The sequence below is a fragment of the Alligator mississippiensis genome, chromosome 1 (assembly GCF_030867095.1).
Source record: "Alligator mississippiensis isolate rAllMis1 chromosome 1, rAllMis1, whole genome shotgun sequence".
Lineage (NCBI taxonomy): Eukaryota > Metazoa > Chordata > Crocodylia > Alligatoridae > Alligator > Alligator mississippiensis.
Genome location: NC_081824.1, coordinates 324,561,466 through 324,584,475, shown reverse-complemented (window position 1 = coordinate 324,584,475; position 23,010 = coordinate 324,561,466). Strand labels below are relative to the sequence as shown.

Genomic DNA, 23,010 nt, shown 5'->3' with positions numbered 1-23,010 from the left:
TCCGAGGTCCCTTCCAGCCCTAATGTCTATGAAATCTGTGAAGTAGGGATTATAACTTCTAATTACAGTAAAGTCTCTGTTATCTGGCACTAATGGGGAGTGCTGGGTATCTAAAAATGCTGATTACCTGAGGCCGGTGGTTTTCAGGCTCTCACAGAGTGGCAGCTGGGGTGGGGACGCGGGTGGCCGCACACGGAGTGGCTGCAGCACAGGGTGGTGGGTGGCAGTGGCAGCAGCCATGTGTGAGCTCCCCAGCCTATGTCTGGCTGGAAATTATAGTTTATAGAGTGTTCCAGTTACTCAAATGCTAGATAACAGGGATTTTACTGTATATACTATTTGAGACAATACTTTCCTTTTTAGAAAAGTTTTAGAAATGGGTCACAACAGGCCATGGACTAATATTAGAGGTCCAATCTCATGGGGTTCCTGAAGGTTCCACTATAGAGTAGTAAAGTGTAAAGAAAACCGCTGTACCCAGTGGGACTCAGTGCTCAGTCTAGAAGATCCTATTAAGTATCTCTGTGATGCTTAATTTCAGTTCTCAAACTGTGGATTTGTGTCTCCAGAGATAACATCCTTGTTAACAGCAGTATATGGAGATAAGAGAGAACAGACCTGATTACCTACCCTACCCTATTGTCTCTCTTCAAGTTTGTGTACACAGTCAAGCCCTTACCTTTCTCTAAAAGTGCAGTTTCAAGAAGTTAAATGAATAAAGGATATCGAACAACAAGAATGCACTTTGAGGATGTCTACACATGCTTTTACACATGCCTAAACGTAATGTGCATTTACCTAATGCGCGTTAAAGCGATTTAGGCATGTGTCTGCACATGTACATGCTAAGGCATATTAACGTGGTACACAGACTGATTTAGGACAAAAGTTAATCCCAAGTCTGTCAATGTCCACAGCGTTAATGTGCCTTAACACATGTGTAGACATGCTAAGGCACTTTAGCTATCCATGCTTTTGCAGGTATCAAATTTAGGTGCAACTAGCCTAAAATGACCATTTTAAAGGTGCATTAAGGGTGCCTAGATATAGACCCTGCACCCTTAATGTGCCTTAATGTCTAATGCTCCTTAAAACGGCACACGTAGATGCAAACTTTTGTAGAAAACAAGGATTAAATTGAGGCTTCCTCCCCAGTGATTTAAATCAAATCCACCCTGATAGTAGATGCAGCCAGGTGCTATGATGGAGGTCCAGATCATCTCCCATGTGATGAGAAGCTCTCCACAAGAAAGTACAAACTACGTGTACAGTAGTATGATAGGGAAGCAGTGGACAAGTATGGCATCTGGTGTTGGGGGGGGGGGACTTTTCAGTTTCTAAAGCAGTGGTGGCTAATGTTTTTAATAGGTGTCACAAATTAGGCTTTCACATTTCCCAAGTGCCAACCTTCCCAATCTGCTGCTCTGCTTTCTGTGGCATTCTGCTTGTCCTCCCCCTGATCTGCAGTGCCACACAGAGGCTGCTTGTGCCTCTTGTGGCACTTCTACTGTAGGGTGGCTACCTCTGCTTTAGAGACTATAGAGCCAAGTGGCTGGAGGTCCTTAAGCTCATGATAAATGAAGGATACTTACTAAGGTCTGATGTACCACAGAAGACCAAATGCAGTAGGGTAAAGTGTCTCCCAGTTACGAGCAATGGGGATAAGTGACTGAGGGAGTTTGAATTATAGGATTATGACTTTTTTCTCCCTTTATTTATTTATTTTTAAACTTATAACACACTTTTAATGTCTTAGGGCAAGTCACTGATCCTTTCTTTGCCTCAGTTTTCTTAGAATATACTCAAGTCTTTCAAATAAAAGGAAAGGCTCCTAGTCAAGTCGTGTGGTGGTGCATCTAAAATGTGAACCATTTAATGCAAGGGTGGGCAAAAGTGTTGGCCATGGGCTGGATTGGGCCCGTGGTGGACTCCATTTCCCAGCAGCCCCTACTGGCATCACTTCAACTGGCTTCCATGGAGACCCCAGCAGCAGTCGCATAGTGACAGCATGGGGCCAGGCTTCCATGGAGACCAGCCCCAGCAGCACTGGTAGAGCATGTGGCTGGGCAGGGAGCTGCTCCGTGGCCAGGGCAAGGATCTTGCAGCAGTGATGGCATGGTCCAGAACCAGGGCAGAGCTGCGATCTGCTGCCTGCATGCCCTGGATAGGGGTGTGCAGGCAGTGGACGGTACCTCTGCCCTGGCTCAGTCACATGCCCTGCCAGCACTGCTGGGGCCAGTCTCCAGGGAAACCCTGGCCTGTGCCTGCTGGGGTGTCCATGGAAACTGGCTGCAGCAATGCAGGCAGGGGCTGTTGGGAAATGAAGTCCGGTTGCTGGCTGGATCCCCCATTTTGCCCACCCCGATTTAACATAACATTTATGGACAGATTTTGTAGGTGTATCCCTTTATATTTTTAGAGTTCTTTAAAATCCTTTGCTTGTTAATGCAAAGTTCCTTATAATGCAGTGGTTTAAAATTGTTTGATTGTTCTAAAGTAGAAACATTTAATTGGATGAAAGGTAAATCAATTCTGGTAAAAGCAATTTAGTATGATAAAGTTGTAAATCATCTCATCACCTCTCCCTTTCCCTACTCTGCCTTTTTGGGAATATGCAGTTTAACAATAAATAAGTGTTTAGAGTCATAAAGGACTAAATATCATCCTTTAGTTTTAGAGGATCACTATGAACCTAACACTTATTCATTTAAGAATTAAAAGTAGTTCTGGATAGTTCCCCTACATCTGGGCTATGTGCCAATATGTATATGTATTTTAAAGTCAGTAAATATTGGTAGAGCAAAAGCTGTGTTAACTTGTACCTTATAAGCCGGCATGTTCTGTTAACCAGCATGCTGGCTTGTATGGGCTTGTAAGAGAAAAGTGAAACTGAAAGTGTCCACCGTGGCACTTCAAGTTTCGTGGAGCCAAGCCCCCACGGCCCAGGGGCATAGTAGCCTGCGTGAGTCCCCCCTCCCTGTCCCACAGAGCCCATGGGAGGGGCAGCAATATGGTGGGAGGGGTGACAACACCCCAAACATGGCGGGACAGGCGCCTGTTCAGGCCACTCAGTTATCCGGCATATTTTGTTATTTGGCACTCTCCATTCCCCGTGGGTGCTGGATAACAAAGCTTTTACTGTTACATTTTTTCCTTTCTGGAATATCCTCTTTCTCAGTCCGAACACAGGGAACAGGCTTTTTCCATCTTACAGTATTGTCAAGGATATGAAGTATCCTGAAATTCATTTGTGTTCTTAATCGTTATTAAACTTATAAATCTTTGCACGGTTGCAGGACTGAATAAAGGCTTGAATTGTGAATTTCTGTTTTTAAAAATATCGATTTCAGTAATATTGCACGTATAGTTGTATAACTGTATACACATTTAGGTATATTTTAAGAATCTTGGAGTTCATGCACCATTTATATGAGGGGTGATTTTGACAAAAAAAGAATCGCAACCACCTCAGAAAGGTTCTTACTGGATTATTTGCCATTTGACAGTTAAAATTCTCAAATAAACATTACAGGAAAAATGCTTTCTTTTGTGAAGAAAACTCTTATTAGAAGACATGATGGAGTCTGTAGAATTGAGTTTGGCTATAAATAAGTTCTTATTTCAGATACTAGTGTAGGTGTATATGATTGGCTTTTCATGTATAGCATGTTCCAAAACTGGCACTTCTTATAGGCTGTTATAATGATCTAAGTATCTAATTTTACTAGATTATATGTTGTGATTTTACTGTACCATAGCCTCATAAGCACCTGTATGTATCTTAAGAGGAACCTGTGGCTTTAATTTCTCTTTGTTCTCATATAACCTTCTGAAAGTGGTAAAAAAAAAAAGTTTCACTTCATCATAAATATACATTCTTTCTATACTATTTTTGTGTCCTACTTCTAAATGGCTATTCTGATTTGCTTCCAGAAATCCTACTATAGCGCTTTCCTGCTGAAGCAGAATAGAGATCCCAAAGCAGTTTGGCTAGTAAAGGAATATCAGGGAACTTTTTGTGGACCCATAGTCTTGTAAATTTGATAGCCTTGGATTGATGTGAATTATTGACACTTCTTACTGGAACTGAATTGCTTTGGAGCATGTGCATTGTCTTATAAATTACATGCGCAGACACAATATATCATACTACTTATTTCTTTGAAAATCTGTTAAGAGTGCACTAAGTTTTGGGTGCTTAACTTTTTGGCCTTGTGGGCCAGATGTGGAGCATGGCGCATGTCTGGAGGCTGGATTGGACCCTGTGTACAGGGATTGGGCTCCTTGGCACCCAATCTAGCATACAGGCCGGATAATATGGTGGTGGGTGCTGGATCTGGTTTGTGGGCCAAAGGTTGAACACCCCTGGACTAAGTAGTACAAGTGTCCCTTCATTTCAGGATTCTTAGCTACTCTAAAGCATTAAATGCATTGTTTGATGTAGGGGTGTAAGTTTTAGCCGTGTTGGTCTAAGGACATAGGCAGACAAGGTTCCTTCTTTGATGTATTACTTCCGCACACCTTTTCCACCCCCTACCCCTTTTTTAAACTAGTCCAGCCACCTGTGAAGACTCCTGGTTGAAAGCTGTTGTTTTGGAGTGTGTGCACCCAAAGGTGGTTGTTAGTGGCACAGTTAACTTCAACATGGGTTGAATCTGCACATCACATGATAGCTGACTCAGCTAATGACAGCAAATAAAGTTTGATTTTAAGTCAAAAGTTTAGTCTGGCAGATAGCTGTCTTTTTGTAAACTTTGGCAGTTTTTGGCTATGAGGCTAGTTCTTTCTATGATCAGATAGATTACAGAAACACTGGCAGCTTGTACTAGCCTGTTTACATTCATCTACCAGAACTGTGGTTCTCAGCCTTTTTATCTAGTGGGCTAGATGAGCAGTGCCCAGTCCCTCCACAGGCTAGATCCAGCTAGTGGACTCAATCAGGCCAGTGTGGTGAGGCCCCATCCAGCTGCAAGGAGTGGGGTGGGGGCAGTTTAGCCCCCTTGTGGGGGAAGGGGGCTTGCCCCAGCCCTGTGAGAAGAAAGGTACATGGCCTGGCCCCAACCTGGCTGGGTTGGAAGAAACGTGTGGCCCAGATCCATTGGGGGGGGGGGGGGGGGGGCGTGGCGTGGCCTGGTTTCCAATTTGACTTTGTGGTGGGAGGATCATGGCTTGGCTAGGACACATTGCCTAGTGCTTGGGATTTTGGTGGGGGGGGAGATGGTGGTATTAACTGCCGTTGCTCCCCTGCTGACAAATTTCCCAACCCTTGGGGAGCCCATGGGCAGGATTCCAAGGTCAGGAGGCAACATTTGGCCTGAAGGGAGGAGGTTAAGAAGCTCTAGTACAGTGGTGCTCGACTTGTGAATCTTACTTGCCTTTCATCTTACTTAAGAGGCAACTGCGCTACTTTAAAGTTTTAGTTCTCTTAAAGCAGGGGTGGGCAGTTGTTAAGCATCCCCCCCAGCCAAAATAAGGTTTGGTGAGGAATCGAGGGCTGCAAGGGTAGTCCCACCCCCCTAACCCCTGACCCTTGCTACTGCGAGACTCTCCCCTTGTCCAGGAAGTACTCCTTTTAGGGGTTGGGATTTGCTTGTATGTTGTGTGGAAGGAGGTGGCTGGGGCATGTGTGTGTGGGTGTAGGAGGGGTGTATGTGTGGGTGGGGTGAGTTTGGGGTGTATACGTGTGGAATGTGGGGAAAAAGACTTTAAATGTCAGTGTGGGACTATTGGACGCATGCGAGTTTGTGGGGGTGGGGTGTGTGAGGGTGTGGGTGCATGTGGTGGGGTGGGTGTGGTTGAGGTGTGGGAAGGGTTGGGTATGTCTTTAACCTGCCTTTAACCAATTGGTATGAAGTGAGCTACAGTTGAGATCTACAGTCTCTTGACAAGTTTGAAAAGATGGGTCTTGCTACTTTTTAAAATGGGTTTAAATTTTTTTTTCCATATGGGAAATTGAAATATTTTTTTCATTGGCAGATGCTGAATGATGATTTAAACTGAACAATTAAGGTAAAGTAAGTATCTTTTTGATGTAGAAAACGTTGATTTCTCTTTGTATATGCTGCTATATCAGGTATTTATCTATATTTTAAATATGAACAGAATATCACATGTTAAACAGGGTAGAGTAGTTAAAATCTAATATTTTTATATTGTGGGGTTCTTTATTGATTTTAACATTGGCTCTAAAATTAGAAGACTCTTAATATTGCAACTTTTCAATTTTATCTAATAAATTTAAGAGGATGCATTATTTTGGGAGGTTTTACATATTTATCTCTATAACATTCGTGTGACTAAAACCAGAATATTGAAAATAAATCCCTCTAAAGATCCTGTAAAGACTTAAGGTGCTACTTACTTCTAATCACATGGTTGTGAACGCTTAAATGTGTATGTAGACATGTTTGGGTCTACAATTTTAGTAAACTTTTGTTAGTGATTACATTTTTGTTGCAAAAAAAACTCCCCCCAAAACCAGAAAGTTTGCTTAAGTAACTTGAAAACACTGTAGACTTTAAACCAAGCTGTGTGTGAAAAATACCTACGATAACTTCAGTAATGTTTCTAATTCCATATTTAATCTCCTAGGGTACTTTTTACACATGTTCCAGGGAGGCCGGGAGGCAAGCACCTCTGCATTTCTTGTATCAGTATCTCTGTGCTCAAAAATGGCAGCAGCAGTGCTTGAACTAAAGCTTCTTTGACAAGCTTTAGTCCAAGCACCCCATAGCCTGTTTTAAGCATAGGGATGCTGATGCACAAGACGTAGGAGACTGCTGGAGTGTGGCAATTACCATGTTCCGGCAAAGTCAATTAATCTGCCTCCATGCTTATGTACAGATACCCCTAAATGATTTGGGCACTGTGTTGGTTTTTTTTTTGTTTTTTGGGGTTTTTTTAAAGAAGAAATAAGTAACATTTAACTCTTGTTGCATACCCTGATGGAAGAGAATAGTTTTATTGAACCATTTGCATTTTTCACTTCTGGAAGATGAGCATATTTAACCAGGTTGTGCTGGTTGCAAATAATAGCATGAGTTGTTTGCTTATCAGTTTTGTATTTGGGTTGTCCTTGCATTAAGGATGTTAGAGACCCTGAACTTGTTCTTCTCTGCAGAGATAAGCATTCCAAGTTACTACACTCAACTGGAAAGAAAAATCAATGTACAAACTGAGGTTTGGTTAAATTACCCTACTTAAAAACAATTTTTTTTTTAATAAGCATGGCAGAAACTATCTAAACTAGCTAATTAAAAATCATATAGTATAGGCTTTGATTCAGTAAAGACTTCAGAGCATACATGAGTGAGCTGTCCAGTAGACTTCAGTAAGACTATTTATGTCCATACAGTGACTCTTCTGCTTAAACATCTTTACAGGATTGTGGTTATGGTTAAGTACTTATCCAGGTTGTAGTTTTGTGAAAGGAAATTGTTTATTCTACTACCAATGTGTTGCTTACCAAAGTGTTTTAATTTAAGAGTAGGCTTACCTTTAAAGTATTGCTTCTAAGTGAAAAGATTGAATAAATTTATAAGTTGCTCATCAAATTCTGTCCAGAAAAGGCTGTCTTTTCTCTCTTGCTAGAAACCTTTCTACCTTAAGGCTCCTAATTAAGTTAAAACGTCAGGGGTTTTTTTCATTTTTATTGTAAATGAGGTCCTAAGACCAAGCCTTGTGCATGCTATGAAGAAGCTCAAGATAGAAGGAACAAGAACATTCCTGAAATTACAGGATTCTGGTGTGGGCCTGAATTATACCTTGAGGTACACCGTTAGATACCAGCTTATATTGGACCTTGATTCTGTACAGTTGTTTGCCAGCTGATACAGCCAGCCAGAACTGGGGATTTCAGTATTTTTAGAAGAGAATACTCTCATGGCCATGTAACTCTTCTAGAATGAGGCTTATTTGGTCTGAACTGCTTTGACCTTTACTAATTGTCATACAGATGAAGAGTAGTTATGCTGGTATAGAAATTGTAGGGTTGAGTGGCTAGGATTGCTGATTAAAATGTAATTTAACTTATTAAAATTGCAAAAAAAAATGTATAGTTCAGTTTAATGATGACATGAAATGTACTAAAGAATGTGTGTGTGAAACTAAATTATACACACAGCCTTTCTACCACCATTGGTACAAAATGGCGAGAGAACTTGATAAAATTGTTAATGTAGTCATTGCCTATATTTTGACTCTAGTTAAATATTTATGTTTTAAATGTTATTAACAAAGTGTTGGAGTGGAACAATAAGGTAGGAATAGCAAAATATAAATACTTAATGTATAGAATGACATTGGTTTAAGAGAAGTATTTTATTGCTGGCTCACATTTGATAAGTTTAACTGAAATTATAAAATAGAGCAGAACAGACATGATTGCACATTCTTTATTTCTACAGCTTTCACTGTTTTTGACAAATTATCATTATAATTTTTAATTCTTTTATAAATGAATTGTGGTACTAAAGTGACCAATATTGTGAAGGCAGTTACTATTAAGGGAACTAAAAACCTCCTTTCCCTTCCGACTTTTAATGCATATCCACTGAAAAAAAATTTAGTTAGTGAGAATTGTCCTAGAAAATCAGTACAATAAGAGCCTAAGATAAGCTCTTCAAACTTATCCAACAAGTGCCAGAGTATCATCCAGTATAGGGGGTACTGTATTTCAAGAATGAGGCAGACAAGTTGGAAGGAGTTCAGAAGAGAGAAACAAAAATGACTAGAGGTCTAGAAAGTGACACAGAAAAGATGGAAGAATTGTAATCGTTTAATCTGGAAAAAAATTAAGGCTTGATAAAACAGGCATAAAACAAATGCTTACAATCTTTTGTATGCTATAGGGGAGAGGATAAGAAGTAATGGGCTTAAATTGTAAGAAAGGAGTTTTAGGTTAGATGTTGGAAAGTTGTTTGTTTGTTTTTTCTCTAAGAGTGGTTTAGCATCGGAACAGACTACCAAGAGACATTGGGGAATTTCCATCATTGAAAACCATTTGTCTGAGATGGTTCAGATATGAAATATTCTGCCTTGAGCAAAGAGTTGGACTAAATGACCTTTTGAAGTCTGTGCAACACTTCGCTGCAAGTGCAGTATGGGGGAAAACAAGGCTTCCTCTTAGAATTGAGCACAGACTGTTCCAGCTGGGAGCTTGGGAGCAGTAGTATCCTGGTCTAATCTAGATGCAGGGGGAGCTCCAAAACTGCTCCTGACTCATGCAGTGGGAAGGTTGTGCAAGGAGCCTGGCTTGGCCAGGGATGGTAGTAGCATACAGGTTCCTCCTTCCAGTGCCTGCTTCCTGTCCAGACCCCCTGCCCTTACCTCATCTCCCAAGATGGTTGAGAGCAGGCACTAGAAGGAAGAACTGCTATCCTCATTTGATGCACATGTGGGGGAGGGAGCCCCAGAGCTGCTCCTGACCTATGCTGCAGAGAGCAGCTATGTGGGGAGCCCAGCTCAGCCAGGGACAGTGACAGCAGTATGCAGATTCTTCCACTGTTTCCAGCCAGTGGGGGAGATTTGGGTGGAAGGGAAGGAGGAACCTGCATACTCCTGCTGGTGTCCCTGGCTAAATTGGGCTTCACACAGTGTGGGGAGGACCTGCTCTGAAACTTCCTCTGCACCCGGATCAGTGTCAGCAGAGGCAAGCACATGGGGAGAAGGCTGCCTACCCCACTGCCACTAATTTCCCTGCAACAGTGGTGGCGGGGATGAATTAAAGATAATCCAACAGTAATTAGATTCTGTATATAACAAATGTATAATTTTCCACGTATAGCACTTAATTATGGAGAGTTGTTTTTAATTTTGAAGTAGTTTTGGACTCAGGTAAATATATTGTTTCTAAACCAAGTCTGTATTTATTTTACAGGATTCAGAAGTGGAAAAGATCTGTTTTCATAACAATGGCAGCGAAATCCTCTCTCCTTAAAGTAATTCTCCTAGGAGATGGTGGAGTTGGGAAGAGTTCACTTATGAACAGATATGTCACTAACAAGTTTGATACACAGCTATTCCACACAATAGGAGTGGAATTCTTAAATAAAGATTTGGAGGTGGATGGACACTTTGTTACAATGCAGATTTGGGATACAGCAGGTCAGGAACGGTTCAGAAGCTTGCGGACTCCCTTCTATCGAGGTTCTGACTGTTGCCTCCTTACTTTCAGCGTAGATGACTCTCAAAGCTTTCAAAACTTGGGAAACTGGAAGAAAGAATTCATTTACTATGCAGATGTCAAAGAACCAGAAAGTTTTCCTTTTGTGATATTGGGTAACAAAATCGACATAAATGAAAGGCAAGTGTCAACAGAAGAAGCCCAGGCCTGGTGCAGGAACAACGGCAACCATCCCTATTTTGAAACCAGTGCAAAAGATGCCACTAATGTTGCAGCAGCCTTTGAGGAAGCTGTTCGAAGAGTTCTTGCTACTGAAGATAGATCAGATCACTTGATTCACGCAGATACAATAAACCTTCACCGGAAGCCCAAGCCCAGTTCATCTTGCTGTTGACTGTTAAATGCTTTTTTGCCAATGTAGTCCTGACTAAAAAAAATGGGGTTCAGGGATAGATCAAATAATGAAAAATGGGTTCTACTTTAATATTATTAAATATATATACTGCTGCTTTCTTGGGCGATGTGGGGTAGAGAAAGAGCTTCCATTCAGTGAATGACTTAATGAATTCATGGCATCTTTTCTCCAGGAAAGTGTCTACTAAAAATGTTCATTTAACATAAAAATGTAATTTGCAAAAGTAATAAGTCAAATGATGAATACTTCAAACGAAATTATTAAAACTTGAAAGTTCTAAAAGCAGTACTTCAGGAAACTTTTTCTTGAATTCAAAAGCAAAGAAACATTTATACGTCCATATATTTTTATGAAATTAGCATTCCATTTTTGGTTCACTAAAATCCATTTTGTAACAAAAGAATACTAGATATTAATAACTTCAGTCTCACTGCATTCCTTTTGAGTGGTACTTCATCTGTAATGTGATTTTTTTTCTTTTAATTATAAGTTTAAAATATAAATCGGGTTTTCTGCTATTAATTACCTAGTTTCACTAAAAAATACTGTAGATTTCAAGGGAGAAAATAAATCTCCTGTATCCTTAATGCCTGTGTTTTCCCTTCATCTAGTTTACTGAAGCCTTCTTTAATTTTCCTAATAGGATATTTCAAAGTAACATTAGTTTCATACAACTAATGACTAGATCTCGCTGCCTCATTTGTGCTGGGAAACAGACTTCCTCCCAATGGTCCGCAAAAGGTCTGCTGAACTGGTATTGAAAAGCATTTTGGGGACAATGGCAACAATCCCTATTTTGAAACCAGTGTTTTGGCCAGGCTAAAGCAGTAAAGCATGTAATTTACCACTGTCAAATAGTTTCACCCTATCCCTATAAGCAGTTTAATGGCTTCTCTTAACAGAAGTTTAATGACAAATTACAACATATATTGGGTACTTCTGGTGTATTGTTTAAACCGTTCAAGAATTCCAAGTCTTTCTTTCCTATGTTTGAGATTGGACCACTGATCTAGATACTTTTCAGCCTGTGACTGATGTGATAAATATCTTTACACTAAAGAGGTATAGAGTCCATCCAAGAAGCTAATGACTCCAAAGAGGTTCCTCTGTAGCCTTGGCATAAATGGATAAGTCTTAGTTGCATCTGTTCTTAAAGTGGTTGGATTTGGTTCCAGAAGGACAAGGCTGGGGTTTAACTTACTTCACCATTAAGATGAAATGGAGAAGAGATGAGTATTTCTTTGTTTCAATTTAAGGAATGTTTCCTTAAGTGAAATGAAGGGTAAAACGAATTGTCATTTTAATTCCATTTTAAGGCTGTTTGCAAGACAAATTCTTTGGTTAGTTGCACGTTCTCTGTAGCAATGCTATTAAAATAGCAGAACTTTTGTGTCATTCAGCTGCAATTAAATTAGAATATATGACTGCGTAAAGTTCTTGAAAAGCAATTGTTCTAAAACATTTATGCAGGAATGGCTCTGTCATTATAGACTGCCTGATTTTTTTGGGGGCGGGGGGGTTTCCAGCTGTTATTTTGACATGGTTGCTACTGTAACATGGGTATGCTTTTCCCATTTTGTAAGCTAAGCAGTAAAATGTAACCAATGACTTGGCACCTTTGTGTTGAAGCCAAATGTAGGACATGCAAATGTGCACCAGAGTGCAACTACTTCCTGTGGAACTATTAACTTGTGTTTTTTGAAGCTGAATAACTGAAATCTAAATTGCTCAATTTTTTTTGTATCTTATGGGTGTAATTGCTTAAGAGTCAAACTTGTACCTGTAATACTTAACTGTTTCTTGAACCAATGTGTTAAGTTTTTAATCCTTTTGTGATTTGCATGATCTAGAAGTACACAGCATAGCAGACCTGCATGTTGTAATGCCATCTCCTTACTTCATGTGTCAGTAGAAACCTGCTCAAAATAGCACAAGTTCTTACACCTTATTCATTAGAACTAATGAGTCCAGCTCCCCTCTGGTCCTATATGTACAGTAACAGAACTACTTGCTTTATTTTCAGTTAGGACTGTTAAGGTATTTAACTGATTTAGGGCATAATTTAGGTTGCAGTACCTTCTTTCTTACTCATAATAAATGAGGAAGGAAGAAGCAAGGTTGGCTGCTGCAGCCCAGCATAAAATTCCTGTGCTGATAGTTTTTTAAAAAATGAGACACTTATAATGTCAGTGAAACACATTAAGGAAAACCCCATGGTGACAGTAAGTCATATAGAGTGAAATTGTACTTTTAATTCCTACAACATGTATTTTCCTTACCCTTTCTGAAGCAGTAGGAAAAACACTAGCAGCATTCAATTGTCCCTAGGTAGGCTGGCAAGTTCATGCATTAAGAATGGGTTGACTGTCTAGCTCAGTGATTCTTAACCAGGGTAATAAGAGATCCTTTCAAGGGTGCCACATGAAGTATAATGAGATAAACATTTCAGAGCATGCTCAAGCTCTTCCTGCCTGGTGGTTCCTTTTTCCTCAGTGCCTAGCCACTCTGGAAGGAGGCAAACAGTATAGTAAATTTAGTTGTTGAAATGGGGTGCAGCTCAGTTCACAAAAGTTATGGAGGGGTGCCTTGTGTCTAAAAGGGTTGAGGACCACTGGCTTTATTACCCTTGTCAGACCAGTTTTAATAACAGGAATGGGATATAAAACTATCCACTCTTCTAGCAGTATTTGCACAGATAATGCAGCCTTCTAGGAAATTTGCATACAAGTCTCTTTATCTCATTTGTGGCTGCTTTTGTCCATTTATTTTCTTGTGTGATGTCTTCCTGTAGAACTTCCCATCAGGCTATGTAAGAATACACGATGTATTAGAAAGAGCAAGGAATGCTTTGCTTTTTTTTTTTTTAATGTCAGTATATCTAGAATGGGGCCCTATTGCTTGCTTCGTACTTAAACCTACAATAAAAATATACTTAAAAAACCCTGTGTTTAAAGGCAACGGAGCTCAAGAGATGCTTTCTCTCTCTCAAACGGATTCAGTATCTACTATTTAATTACAGACACTGGGATAGGGAAAGCTGCTAGCACATATCTTATGTTTCAAAATAAACCCTGACATGAGGCTGAAACTATCTTATTAGAGTCGCATCTACTCCAGAAAAACTAGGCCTCCAATATAACTGCTGGTATGGGTCTCTGTGTTAATTGCCTTTTGAAGCACAAAGTCATCGTGTACTGGAAAGAGGATCTGAGAAAAGAATGAATTGGCAATAAGCTATATCTTCAAAACATAAGAAATGAACTAAAATAAAAGCTGCCATGCAGAATATAAGATGAAACATAAATGCCTAAGTCTGTAAAAATCTGTCTTACTGTAGTCATTACATTAGTCTGGCCCCTTGATTTGGGAATATTGAAGAGCTGTGCTCATTAAATAGACTGTAGCAAGTTTAGAAATAAAAGAATTAGTATTCTGATACAGTATTGGCTAATATACTGTAAAACTTAAACATATACAAATCTACTATTGTAAGTAAACACTTCCATAAACAGAACAAGCTCCATTTTAGATTGGGATTATATGAGGGCCTAACTGCCATTTTCAATTATATTAGTATGTGCTTGTCTACTGAAAATACTTAATTCCTTACAATCCCCAAAAAATTGCATTTTTTTACAGCAATATCATACTGGCAGCTTATGCTCATCCTTCAAGTAACTAATGTTCTTTCTCTGTCATTTCCAACTGATAAGCTCCCAGGTTGCAGCAAAAATGGTAGACTGATGACAAAGCGTGTGCCTCTATGGTAGTAGTGCGGAAGTGATGTAGCCATTTTTAATGGTCCTGAGGGTATGAAAGGCAAGTTTTGGAGGTGACATCTTTTATTGGACCAACTGGAAGGCTGAAATAGATTTAGACAAGTTTTCAGATTTTGCAGTGCCTTCTCTCAGGTTTCCAGTAGAAGCAGTTTCTGAGACCTGAGGAATGGCACTGCAAAATCTGGAAGCTTGTCTAAATCTTATCCCAATCTTCTAGTTGGTCCAATAGAAAATAAATCATCCATAAAATCTTTGCATCCTTACTGCACTCTTAAAATTCCCTTGCATCATCCACTTAATACTAATAGTCTATGACTGTATCAAGCTTCCTCTAACTTTGGGTTAAGCAAGTTCCAAGAGTATGCTTCTTTTCATCCCAGCAGATGTAATGAAAATACAATTAAGCTGAGGACAGATCTTTGAGGAACTCCATTAGCAACCTCCCCACCCAACAGTTCCTCTTTCAACACAATCTATTCTCTCCCCTAAAGACAGTTTCTTACTCCGCTTAATTTTTGTGCTAATTTTCCACATGGCAAATGACTTCTTCAAACTATTAAGTTTCCCTACCCTTAAAACTTTTCCTCACCAGAGGTGGTTTTCTTTTAAAAGGCAGAGAAATTTAATAGCTTCAACCTGGGAGCTTATCAGTTGGCAATGGAGAAGCAGTATTACTAGCCTGAAGGATGAGCACAAGTTTATGATCAATTCAACAGTGCCTCTAAAGCATAAATTGCCAGCCCATCTCAAACTAACAGTCACTTTGAAAATGTTATACTCTCATGGCAGTATTTCTTTTCTGAAGACAGATGGTTACAAAGTGTACTATTCTGTTCTAAGGAACATTTTTTTTTTTTGCTCAGCATGTCTATTAAAAGTACCACTACTGTTTGTTTTTTTTGTGAAACCCCTTAAATCACCATCTTCCAGAGTGATTAACAAGCGCTTTTTTCAGCAGGGACTGGGACTCAGCATGACATAAGGGAGACTATTAACAGCTGATTCAGAGAAACATCTTGCTTTCAACATAAGATTCTAAGTTACATTTGCATTTTCTGGTGATAGTGCCACTTTTTCCTTTCCTTTTTCATGTTCTTGGGACAAGGTATTTAGCAGAATTTGCAGATTCACTGGAATCTGACAGGCTCTCACCATGAGCACTTCAGGTGATAGTGCCACTGATTTATAATAAATGTATAATGTATGAAGCTCAAGGGAGCCCTAAAGTTTCAAACATAAGTAGTTTTAGGATATTTTACTACACTTAGTATGTGAACAGGCCCAAAATCAATCGTTTAAGACTTACAGGCATGTAGCCTAAATAACCTTGTCATTAAAGACTTGACATTGTACAAAGGCACATGGAAACAAAAACAGGTCTGCCATTTAAACTGTCTAAAAATGGAAGTCTTCAGAATGTGTATCTACTAGTTTCATATTTTACATGCAAGGTCAGTATACAAGGTACTCTTCTTGAGCAATAGTTTCATTCTATTAACACTAGTAGAAAGATACTTTCCCTTCTTACTACATTTTGAAGATTTTATGACATCCTTCAACTAGTCTGTAGCATAGGCAAGTGAAGCATCCACATCACATCATTACTCCAAATAAAATGACAGAAAAGATCACTATAATGCCTTGTTACACTTTCTCTAGAACATTTTACAATTACCATTTTAGAAATAAAGATGATTTTAAAAAGTGAGGACTCTAAATGCACATCTAATACACTTCTATTCATATTGAGATTTTATTTATACAGAAAATACAGGATATAGTAACCAAAATATATAAACAAAATCTGGGGGTAGTCCATTTATATAGTTCTGCTGCAAAAGAAACATACTATTTCAAATACTGTGAACTGAAACAAAATATTTTGGGATGATATGGTTGTGCATGTGTTTTATTCATTGTTTTAAAATTATACATTTTGGAACGAGAATATACAGTGTATTTACAAAAAGTTCTTCTAACAACATTATGTCCACTAGTCCATCTGTAATACTCCAAGTGCTGCTCTGATAGACCCTTCGCAGCCTCACCAAAAGGAAGTCAGTTTATAAGTCTACTATTGAGAAAGGAATTTCTATTTGGGAAAGTTTTAAGCCTTAATAAAGTTTCACAGGGGGAGGAAATAAATAAGTGGAAGTACCAGGGTTTTTTCCTGGATTGAAATTTAGATTGGGGCAAAACAGGACTACAAAACTTTAGTCTGTTTTCTTTGCTACTTTCATTGGCACAATGTACCACTATAGATTTCTTTCATTGAACATCCAGTAAATTGTTCATTGAGTTTTTATTTTTTTTTTACTTTTAAAATAGTATCTTATTCAAAGGTTGGTGTTGTAATAGAAGACAGTATTGCAAAGTCTTATTTGCCATCCCTAGAGGTGATAAACACAGCATTCTACAGCATGCATCTGTTCTTCTAGCAATATATATTTAAATCTAATCTGATAGTTTAGTGTTGTACTGTGCAACAATTTCTCACGAAGGAGAAAAATAGCTCTGATCTGACCATTGCTGGAAAAAAAATTGTTTGTACGTACCAAGGGATACTATTGTAAAATAAACTACAGTTTTTTCCACTTAGAACTACTGAAGCAGTGAAATCTGCTTTTCATATCTCCATTGTACAGCAAACATATTATAATGATGTCTCAAGCTTTGGAACAACGTGGTTGATTTATTAATGCTGGTTAAGCTTAATGACATTTTAACTTAGCTCTTTTTTGATGTGGCAACTGGATGGTTTTAGTAGCTCTCTCATAACCACAGGAACTCAAATGGTTTTTGATTATAATCAGCAGAAAGAGCTGTTACCTTGGTGAAGACAAAGATAAGTATCAAACATGCTGAACACTTACCAGAATATTTAAGTTTATTGCATCTTTATGAATGTTTGAACTGTAATTAAGTACCCTAATCAAAAACGGTATTCAGCTTGAAAGATGTTTCTTCGCAAGAAACTGCACTTTTCTCTCAAATGCACTGGATCGAATAGGAGAATTGGGCTCATAAAATGGATTCATTGCAAACTAAGGAAAAAGAAGTAGCTCAGTGTCAATAAAGAGGTTTTGAAATATTACCTTAAAAACACTTTCACTAATGACTGAGAATGCTAGTTAGAAACAGTTTTTCAATTACTTAAAGAAAATTGCTATCAAAATCCCTATTTCAACTATATCTCACCACATTTTAAAAGTATAAATCCTTATCGATATTAACAGGAATCCATTTCAATTGACAACATCATTTGATCCATGTTCAGAGGCTTAGATAGCTACCCACCATTGGATACAATGCTACATGCTCCCTCTAGTGGAATAATTTCAGACATGTTGATAAAACTATATGTTTTAAACAAATATATTGTTGTCAGGCCTTTCCCCATCCCATCCCAATATTTACCAGTCAAAATGAATATTGGGATGAGAGTCTAAGCTAGACTATTTTTTTGGTTCCATTATTCATGTGCGTTAATTCAAGAATTTAGGAAAAAAAATCTTACACTTGCACCTCAATTGCCACATCATATACCCCCCTCTGATTCACTTCTGAATTCAGCCCAGCAGAATCCACATGAGTAGCTTGAGCACTGAGGAGGTGCAATTTACAGAAGTTTTAAAAAATCTCCAGTACACCAGAACTGTTTAGGATGCTATATTAATGAGAACTGAATGGATCAAATCTAATTGAGATAGCAAGCTATAACCACAGGCACTGTCTAGGACAAGGGCAGGCAAAGTCTGGCTCACAGGCCGGATCCGGTTGGCAGTAGACTTCATTTCCCAGTGGCCCCTGCCCACGTGTTTGAAGCCAGTTTCCATGGAGACACCAGCAGAAGCTGCCCCGTGATGGCATGGATCTCGGGGCCAAGGTTTCCATGGAGACTGCCTCAGCAGCACTGGCAGGCAGCAGTGACATCAGCCTCTTGCAGGAGGGGGCTGAGGGGATGGCTGTGCTGTGGTTAGGAGCAGGGAAGGCAGCAGCAGTGCCGTTGGGAGGGGTGGCTATAGCCTCCCCCTCCCAGCACTGCCCATGCTGGCAGGGCAGGGAGCTGCTTCGGAGCCTGGCTGGGATCCTGTAGCAGTGACAGTGATTCCAGAGCCAGGGTAGAGCTGCAATCTGCAGCCTGCATGCTCCAGACAGTGGTTTGCAGCTCTGCCCCAGCTTCAGACTATGTTATCACTGCTGCAAGGAGGCAGGGCAGAGCTATGATCCTCTGCCTGCACACCCTTGCCCGGAGCATGAAGGCTGCACATTGCAGCTCTGCACCATGCCGTCACTGCCACACAATCCCAGCCTGGCTCTGGAGCAGCTCTCCGCCCTGCCAGCAATGTTGGGACTGGTCTGCACGGAAATCCCAGCCTCATGTTTTGAGTGTGGCTGCTGCTAGGGTCTCCATGGAAACTACCCCCAGCTATGTGGCCAGGGGCTGCCGAGAAATGTAGTCCAGCCACCATCCTGATCCAACATTTTGTCCACCCCTGGTCTAGGATAAAGCTACCAACAAATGTACTTGCCTGTGTTGGCAATAGTGGAAAAATTCTAAGTTTCTACAACACAAACCTAATGTAAGTGTATATGGTAGAAAACACTTTAATCTGAACCATAAACAGTTAGTTCTTACCTTTATATACAAGTCATAAACATCACTAAAGAAGTTTTTAATTCCATCTTCTTGTCTTACATCATGAAGCATAATAAATCTCATATGTGGACTAATTAAGGAAATAATTTGTTTGAAAAATATAGTTAACTTTTAATAACCTCTTCCTGCCAAATACATTTCATAATAAGACACATTTGTAAAGACAAGACAAATTTTGACATGGTATTTGGCCAAAGCAAGCACTCATTCTCTAATTCTGTGCTTAAACCTTTTTTTAAACAAAACAGAAACGTTCTTTGAAAATAGATCAGTGTCAGACTAGACTATAACCACACATCCCTCTTCTTCCCTAAAAAAGGACCTTTGGGGGACAGAAGAACAGAATCAAGTTAAAAGAGAATTAAGCGTGCAAGCAGACGTCCTCTTTTTATTGTTCCTCTCGTTTGCTTTATTCTTTGAGCTTGTATAATCTTCTGCCCCATTAGAGAATTTCTGTCCTTTCAATCCATTCTCCCCAAACCAAAGTTCAATACGTATATTCCAACTGGTTCTATGTTTCTAATGACCCACCTTGGACAGTGCTCCTCCAGACTACTCTGTAAATACTGCCTTCCGGACAAAAAGATAACACAAGAATTTTACTCCAGACTTGGTTCATTTGACTCATTTTCTGGCAGAAGTTTACTATTAAATACAGGAGGAAAAAAAGGATATGTCCTGCAGTGACAAATGCAGAAACAAACCATTCATTAAACTTGTCCACTGTCTTCAAGTACATGTTGTTAGATAGCCACATATTCTCATCTACTAGATCAAGAGCAGCATGAGCTATGAACTGGTTGAGATGGCGATGATCATCCTGATATATATTGTGTGGAAGACGGAAGATGGAGTTATTGAGTGTATGGAATAAAACACAATAAGAATAATCTACTCATTCCTCTAAGGGTGTGGCTACACATCACCCTATGGTGATGTAGCAACATGCTTTGTCACTGTATAACAGCATGCTATGGCAATATAGCTATCACGTGGGTCTATACATGATTGCCAGCTACGTTACCATACTGGCGCGCTCCCTGGTTATAGCGCACCACTACGGTCACATAGCAGCAAAATCTAACTGTATGCCATGCACACGGGACAGTAACTGCCCGCACTGCAGAGCTTTAGTACTTCCAAAGGGAAGTACTAAAGCATGGAGATGTGCCCTAAGATTGTGTTAAGTCTTTTTTCCCCCCATCAATCTAACCTCTCTCCTGCCAGATATGATATAGACTCTAAATACATACAAATACTAAGCATGTAGTCTCTGTGATTAAATGCATCTTGCAGGTCCCACTACAATGTATATGAATGGAAGTTAATACCATAGATCAGGGATGTCAAACTCATCCAGCCCCGTGAGCCAGATGAGTGGCATGGGGCCAGACCACGGACTACAAGCCAACCCCCATTTCCCCAGCATACAGAACTGGTGCCTGCTACAACTAGTCTAGGACCTACACTGCATGTAGGCCAGATCCAGTCAGAGATATGCAGTGTGGATCCCAGACTAGATATGTGCTGTACACAGTGCCTGCTCAGGCCAGACTGTACCACACACAGCACCTGCTCTAGGAATCACACTGCATAGCACCCACTTCAGCTTCTGGCACCCATGTTGCATGTGGCATGCACAGGCACCATGTACGGCATGTATCCTAGACTAATTGAAGAGGGCAGTCCTGGAGCTGCAGTCCTGGAACTGCCAGGGCAGACACCATACATGACATGCACCCTGAAGCCAGCGCTGTATGTGATGCAATCTAGCCGCAGCAGGCACCATGTACAGCGATTCCAGGATTTTCAACACGCCCCCAATGGGAATGTACCACATGCAGCACATTCCCATCTGTGCATAAATGCTCATCTGTGCAGCAGCCCTGGAGCAGCAGAGCCAGACATTGCATGCAGCGTACATCCCAGACTCTGCCTGCAGACCTGGTCCGGTGCATGCTGCGGCACCTGTGTAGATCAGCTCAGAGCCAGAGGGGGATAGACAGCAGGGCTCCATGGCCAAATCCAGCCTTTGGGCCATAATTTGACATTTGCCATTAATGTGGCTCAGAATCATGTAGACAACTGTAGTTCTAACTGTAGACAAATGCAATTCCATGCCTCACAGGAGTCCTCTCTAATCCTAAGATAGTGAAAGCAGTTTTATCTAAAGGGAAGCTAAAACTAAACTCTAAGGATTCAAGTTTGGAAACTGAGACTGCCCTGCAGCATGGAAATAATACCCAAGCTGTTCCCACAACAGCAGGGTTGCTTCATTCCTTATACTTCCTCCTCCATTCTTTAGACTGCTCATTATCATAAGCAAAGCAAAATTTGGGAGGAGACACACAGACACAAAGGTAAGAGCAAGAAGGGTCACCACAACTTTATCTGGGAATGAAAGAAGGTGAAAGGAAAAAAACGTCTTGCATTTTTTATATCTGGGCCTTCTCACTCTATTTTTTAATCTTTCCTTCCCCTCTCCCCAAAGCCCTCATTATGCATTTTTCCTCCCTGGAGCTGTTAATTATGGGCTAGAAAATATGTATTTGTAAAATTACTCAAGTAGGTTAATACACTGAGACCTTCCTCTTATGCTACCCCTAAAAAAGGGGTAATAATAAAAGCTAGAACCCTGGGGCATTGTTATGTACAGCACAAAGCTAGTTAGAATTCAGGAAGCGGAACTGAAAATCTAAATTCGGTATCTGATATTATTCCTTTGTGTTGCAGAATCCCTGTAACAGCAGGTGATTCTACAAGCTGGCATTATGATATAATGCAAAACAGCCACCAGAAAGCAAGAAAGCGCTTTAAAATGGCTCTTCTAAGGACATGAAAAATACTCAGATGTTCTGTAGAAATTTTGGAAGAGCACCACAATCTAATGTTTAATGCACAAAAGGAATTATTATTTGTGGGATCTAATCCCTGTCCAAGCCTTCCATGTACCAGTATTCTGCAAAAAATAAACTACTAGATACCACAAAGGATTTTGGTGGGCCCTTCATTTTTATTTACAGGGCCTGTTGCCAGTATCCAAGAGAAGATGCAATCCACAAACCTTGGACTCTACTTTTCCAGGAGGTAGCCATTCAGTTTCAAATACTGGATTATCATGATGACCAACTATCACAAAGTAGAAACTTGCAGACATGGTCTTCAAAATAATGCTCCTTTCAAGAAAAGGATAAACATGTTTTACTGATGTTTCCATACTCGTAAATGAATCAACAGGTGTCTCTAAAGAGAAGATCAGCTAATGCATTACAGGTTTACATTTATTATAGATTAAGAGTAGACAATTTTTAATGTTGGCCGACACACGTTTATATTCCAAAGCAATTTAACATAATTTAAGACGTTTTGTTTCTATTTAAGTGTTCTGCAGAAACATTTTCCTTCTCAAGCTGAGGATGTTTTGCCAATGCACCAACTAGAAATGAAGGTAGGTGGCAGAGCTCTGCAGCCACATCCAGCCCAAGGGCCATACTTTGCCACTTCCGCCACAGAGAAATTTGGCCCCGACATCACAGTAACTGTGATCTTACAGGAATCCTCTCCAATCCTAGGATACTGAAAACCTAGGTTTCAACAGGTTTTATCCAGACGAGATGCTATCACTAAACCCTAAGGATTTGACCTTTTGGAAACAGGCTGCCTTGCAGCATGGAAATATCACGCGTATTGTTCTAACACGAGCGTGGCTTTACTTCTTACATTTTTCCTTCCATTTTTTCTTTCAAAGTCATTCCTAAAGGACCAAGGATGTGCTTCATCTCACGCGCCAAAACGCAGCGTGGTAGGGGAAGCAGTTATCATCTGGCGCCGCCTTCGGCCGAGCAGAGGGGGAAGAAGGCGGAGCTCCCGCCAAGTGCCCTCACCTACCGGTCCCCAGTGATCTCGTGGCGACAGCGACTGCAAGAGCCGAGCCACTCGCTGCCCCAGAACAGCCGTCCAGTTCCCGGCCTGGCTACACCCGCCGCTCTTCCGGACGCTTCCCAAACTTCCGGCGCAGGCTGATGGCACCACC

The 23,010-nt window shown here is 40.3% G+C and overlaps 2 protein-coding genes across 6 annotated transcripts in view; one reads left to right on the top strand and one right to left on the bottom strand.

Moving 5' to 3' along the window:
- Nucleotides 1–12,343, top strand: part of RAB9A (RAB9A, member RAS oncogene family) — a 47,226-nt gene extending 34,883 nt beyond the window's left edge. For 2 of the 3 annotated variants that reach the window (XM_059720915.1, XM_006266056.4), the window contains exons 2-3: nucleotides 5,977–6,014; nucleotides 9,878–12,343. In XM_059720915.1, coding sequence (XP_059576898.1) covers nucleotides 9,912–10,517 — 606 coding nt within the window. In that variant the 5' untranslated portion in view covers nucleotides 5,977–6,014; nucleotides 9,878–9,911 and the 3' untranslated portion in view covers nucleotides 10,518–12,343. The remainder of the gene's footprint in view (nucleotides 1–5,976; nucleotides 6,015–9,877) is intronic. The other variant, XM_006266057.4, reaches the window with a different exon arrangement.
- A 3,867-nt stretch (nucleotides 12,344–16,210) lies between these two features.
- On the bottom strand, nucleotides 16,211–22,972 carry TRAPPC2 (trafficking protein particle complex subunit 2). 3 transcript variants are annotated; one of them, XM_059720917.1, is made up of 5 exons: nucleotides 22,866–22,972; nucleotides 22,042–22,153; nucleotides 19,655–19,797; nucleotides 18,957–19,044; nucleotides 16,211–17,361 (listed from the first exon to the last, which is right to left on the bottom strand). In XM_059720917.1, exons 2-5 carry the CDS (start codon nucleotides 22,132–22,134, stop codon nucleotides 17,263–17,265), a joined length of 423 nt encoding a protein of 140 aa, XP_059576900.1. In that variant the 5' UTR covers nucleotides 22,135–22,153; nucleotides 22,866–22,972; the 3' UTR covers nucleotides 16,211–17,262. The 3 variants fall into 3 exon arrangements, with proteins under 3 accessions (XP_059576900.1, XP_059576901.1, XP_059576899.1); XM_059720918.1 differs by having other exon boundaries at nucleotides 22,862–22,962; XM_059720916.1 differs by lacking the exon at nucleotides 22,866–22,972 and adding an exon at nucleotides 22,698–22,833.
- Nucleotides 22,973–23,010: the final 38 nt, after the last annotated feature.

Bases quoted from the DNA above. Each gene is read 5' to 3' on its own strand.
- TRAPPC2 (XM_059720916.1), bottom strand. From the start codon at position 22,756: ATGAAGCACATCCTTGGTCCTTTAGGAATGACTTTGAAAGAAAAAATG. The intron at 22,154-22,697 runs GTAAGAAGTAAA...TTTTCTTGAAAG, and splicing joins GAAAAAATGGAAGGAAAAAT to GAGCATTATTTTGAAGACCA. The intron at 19,045-19,654 runs ACATATCCTTTT...CTTAATTAGTCC, and splicing joins TCTGCATTTGTCACTGCAGG to ACATATGAGATTTATTATGC.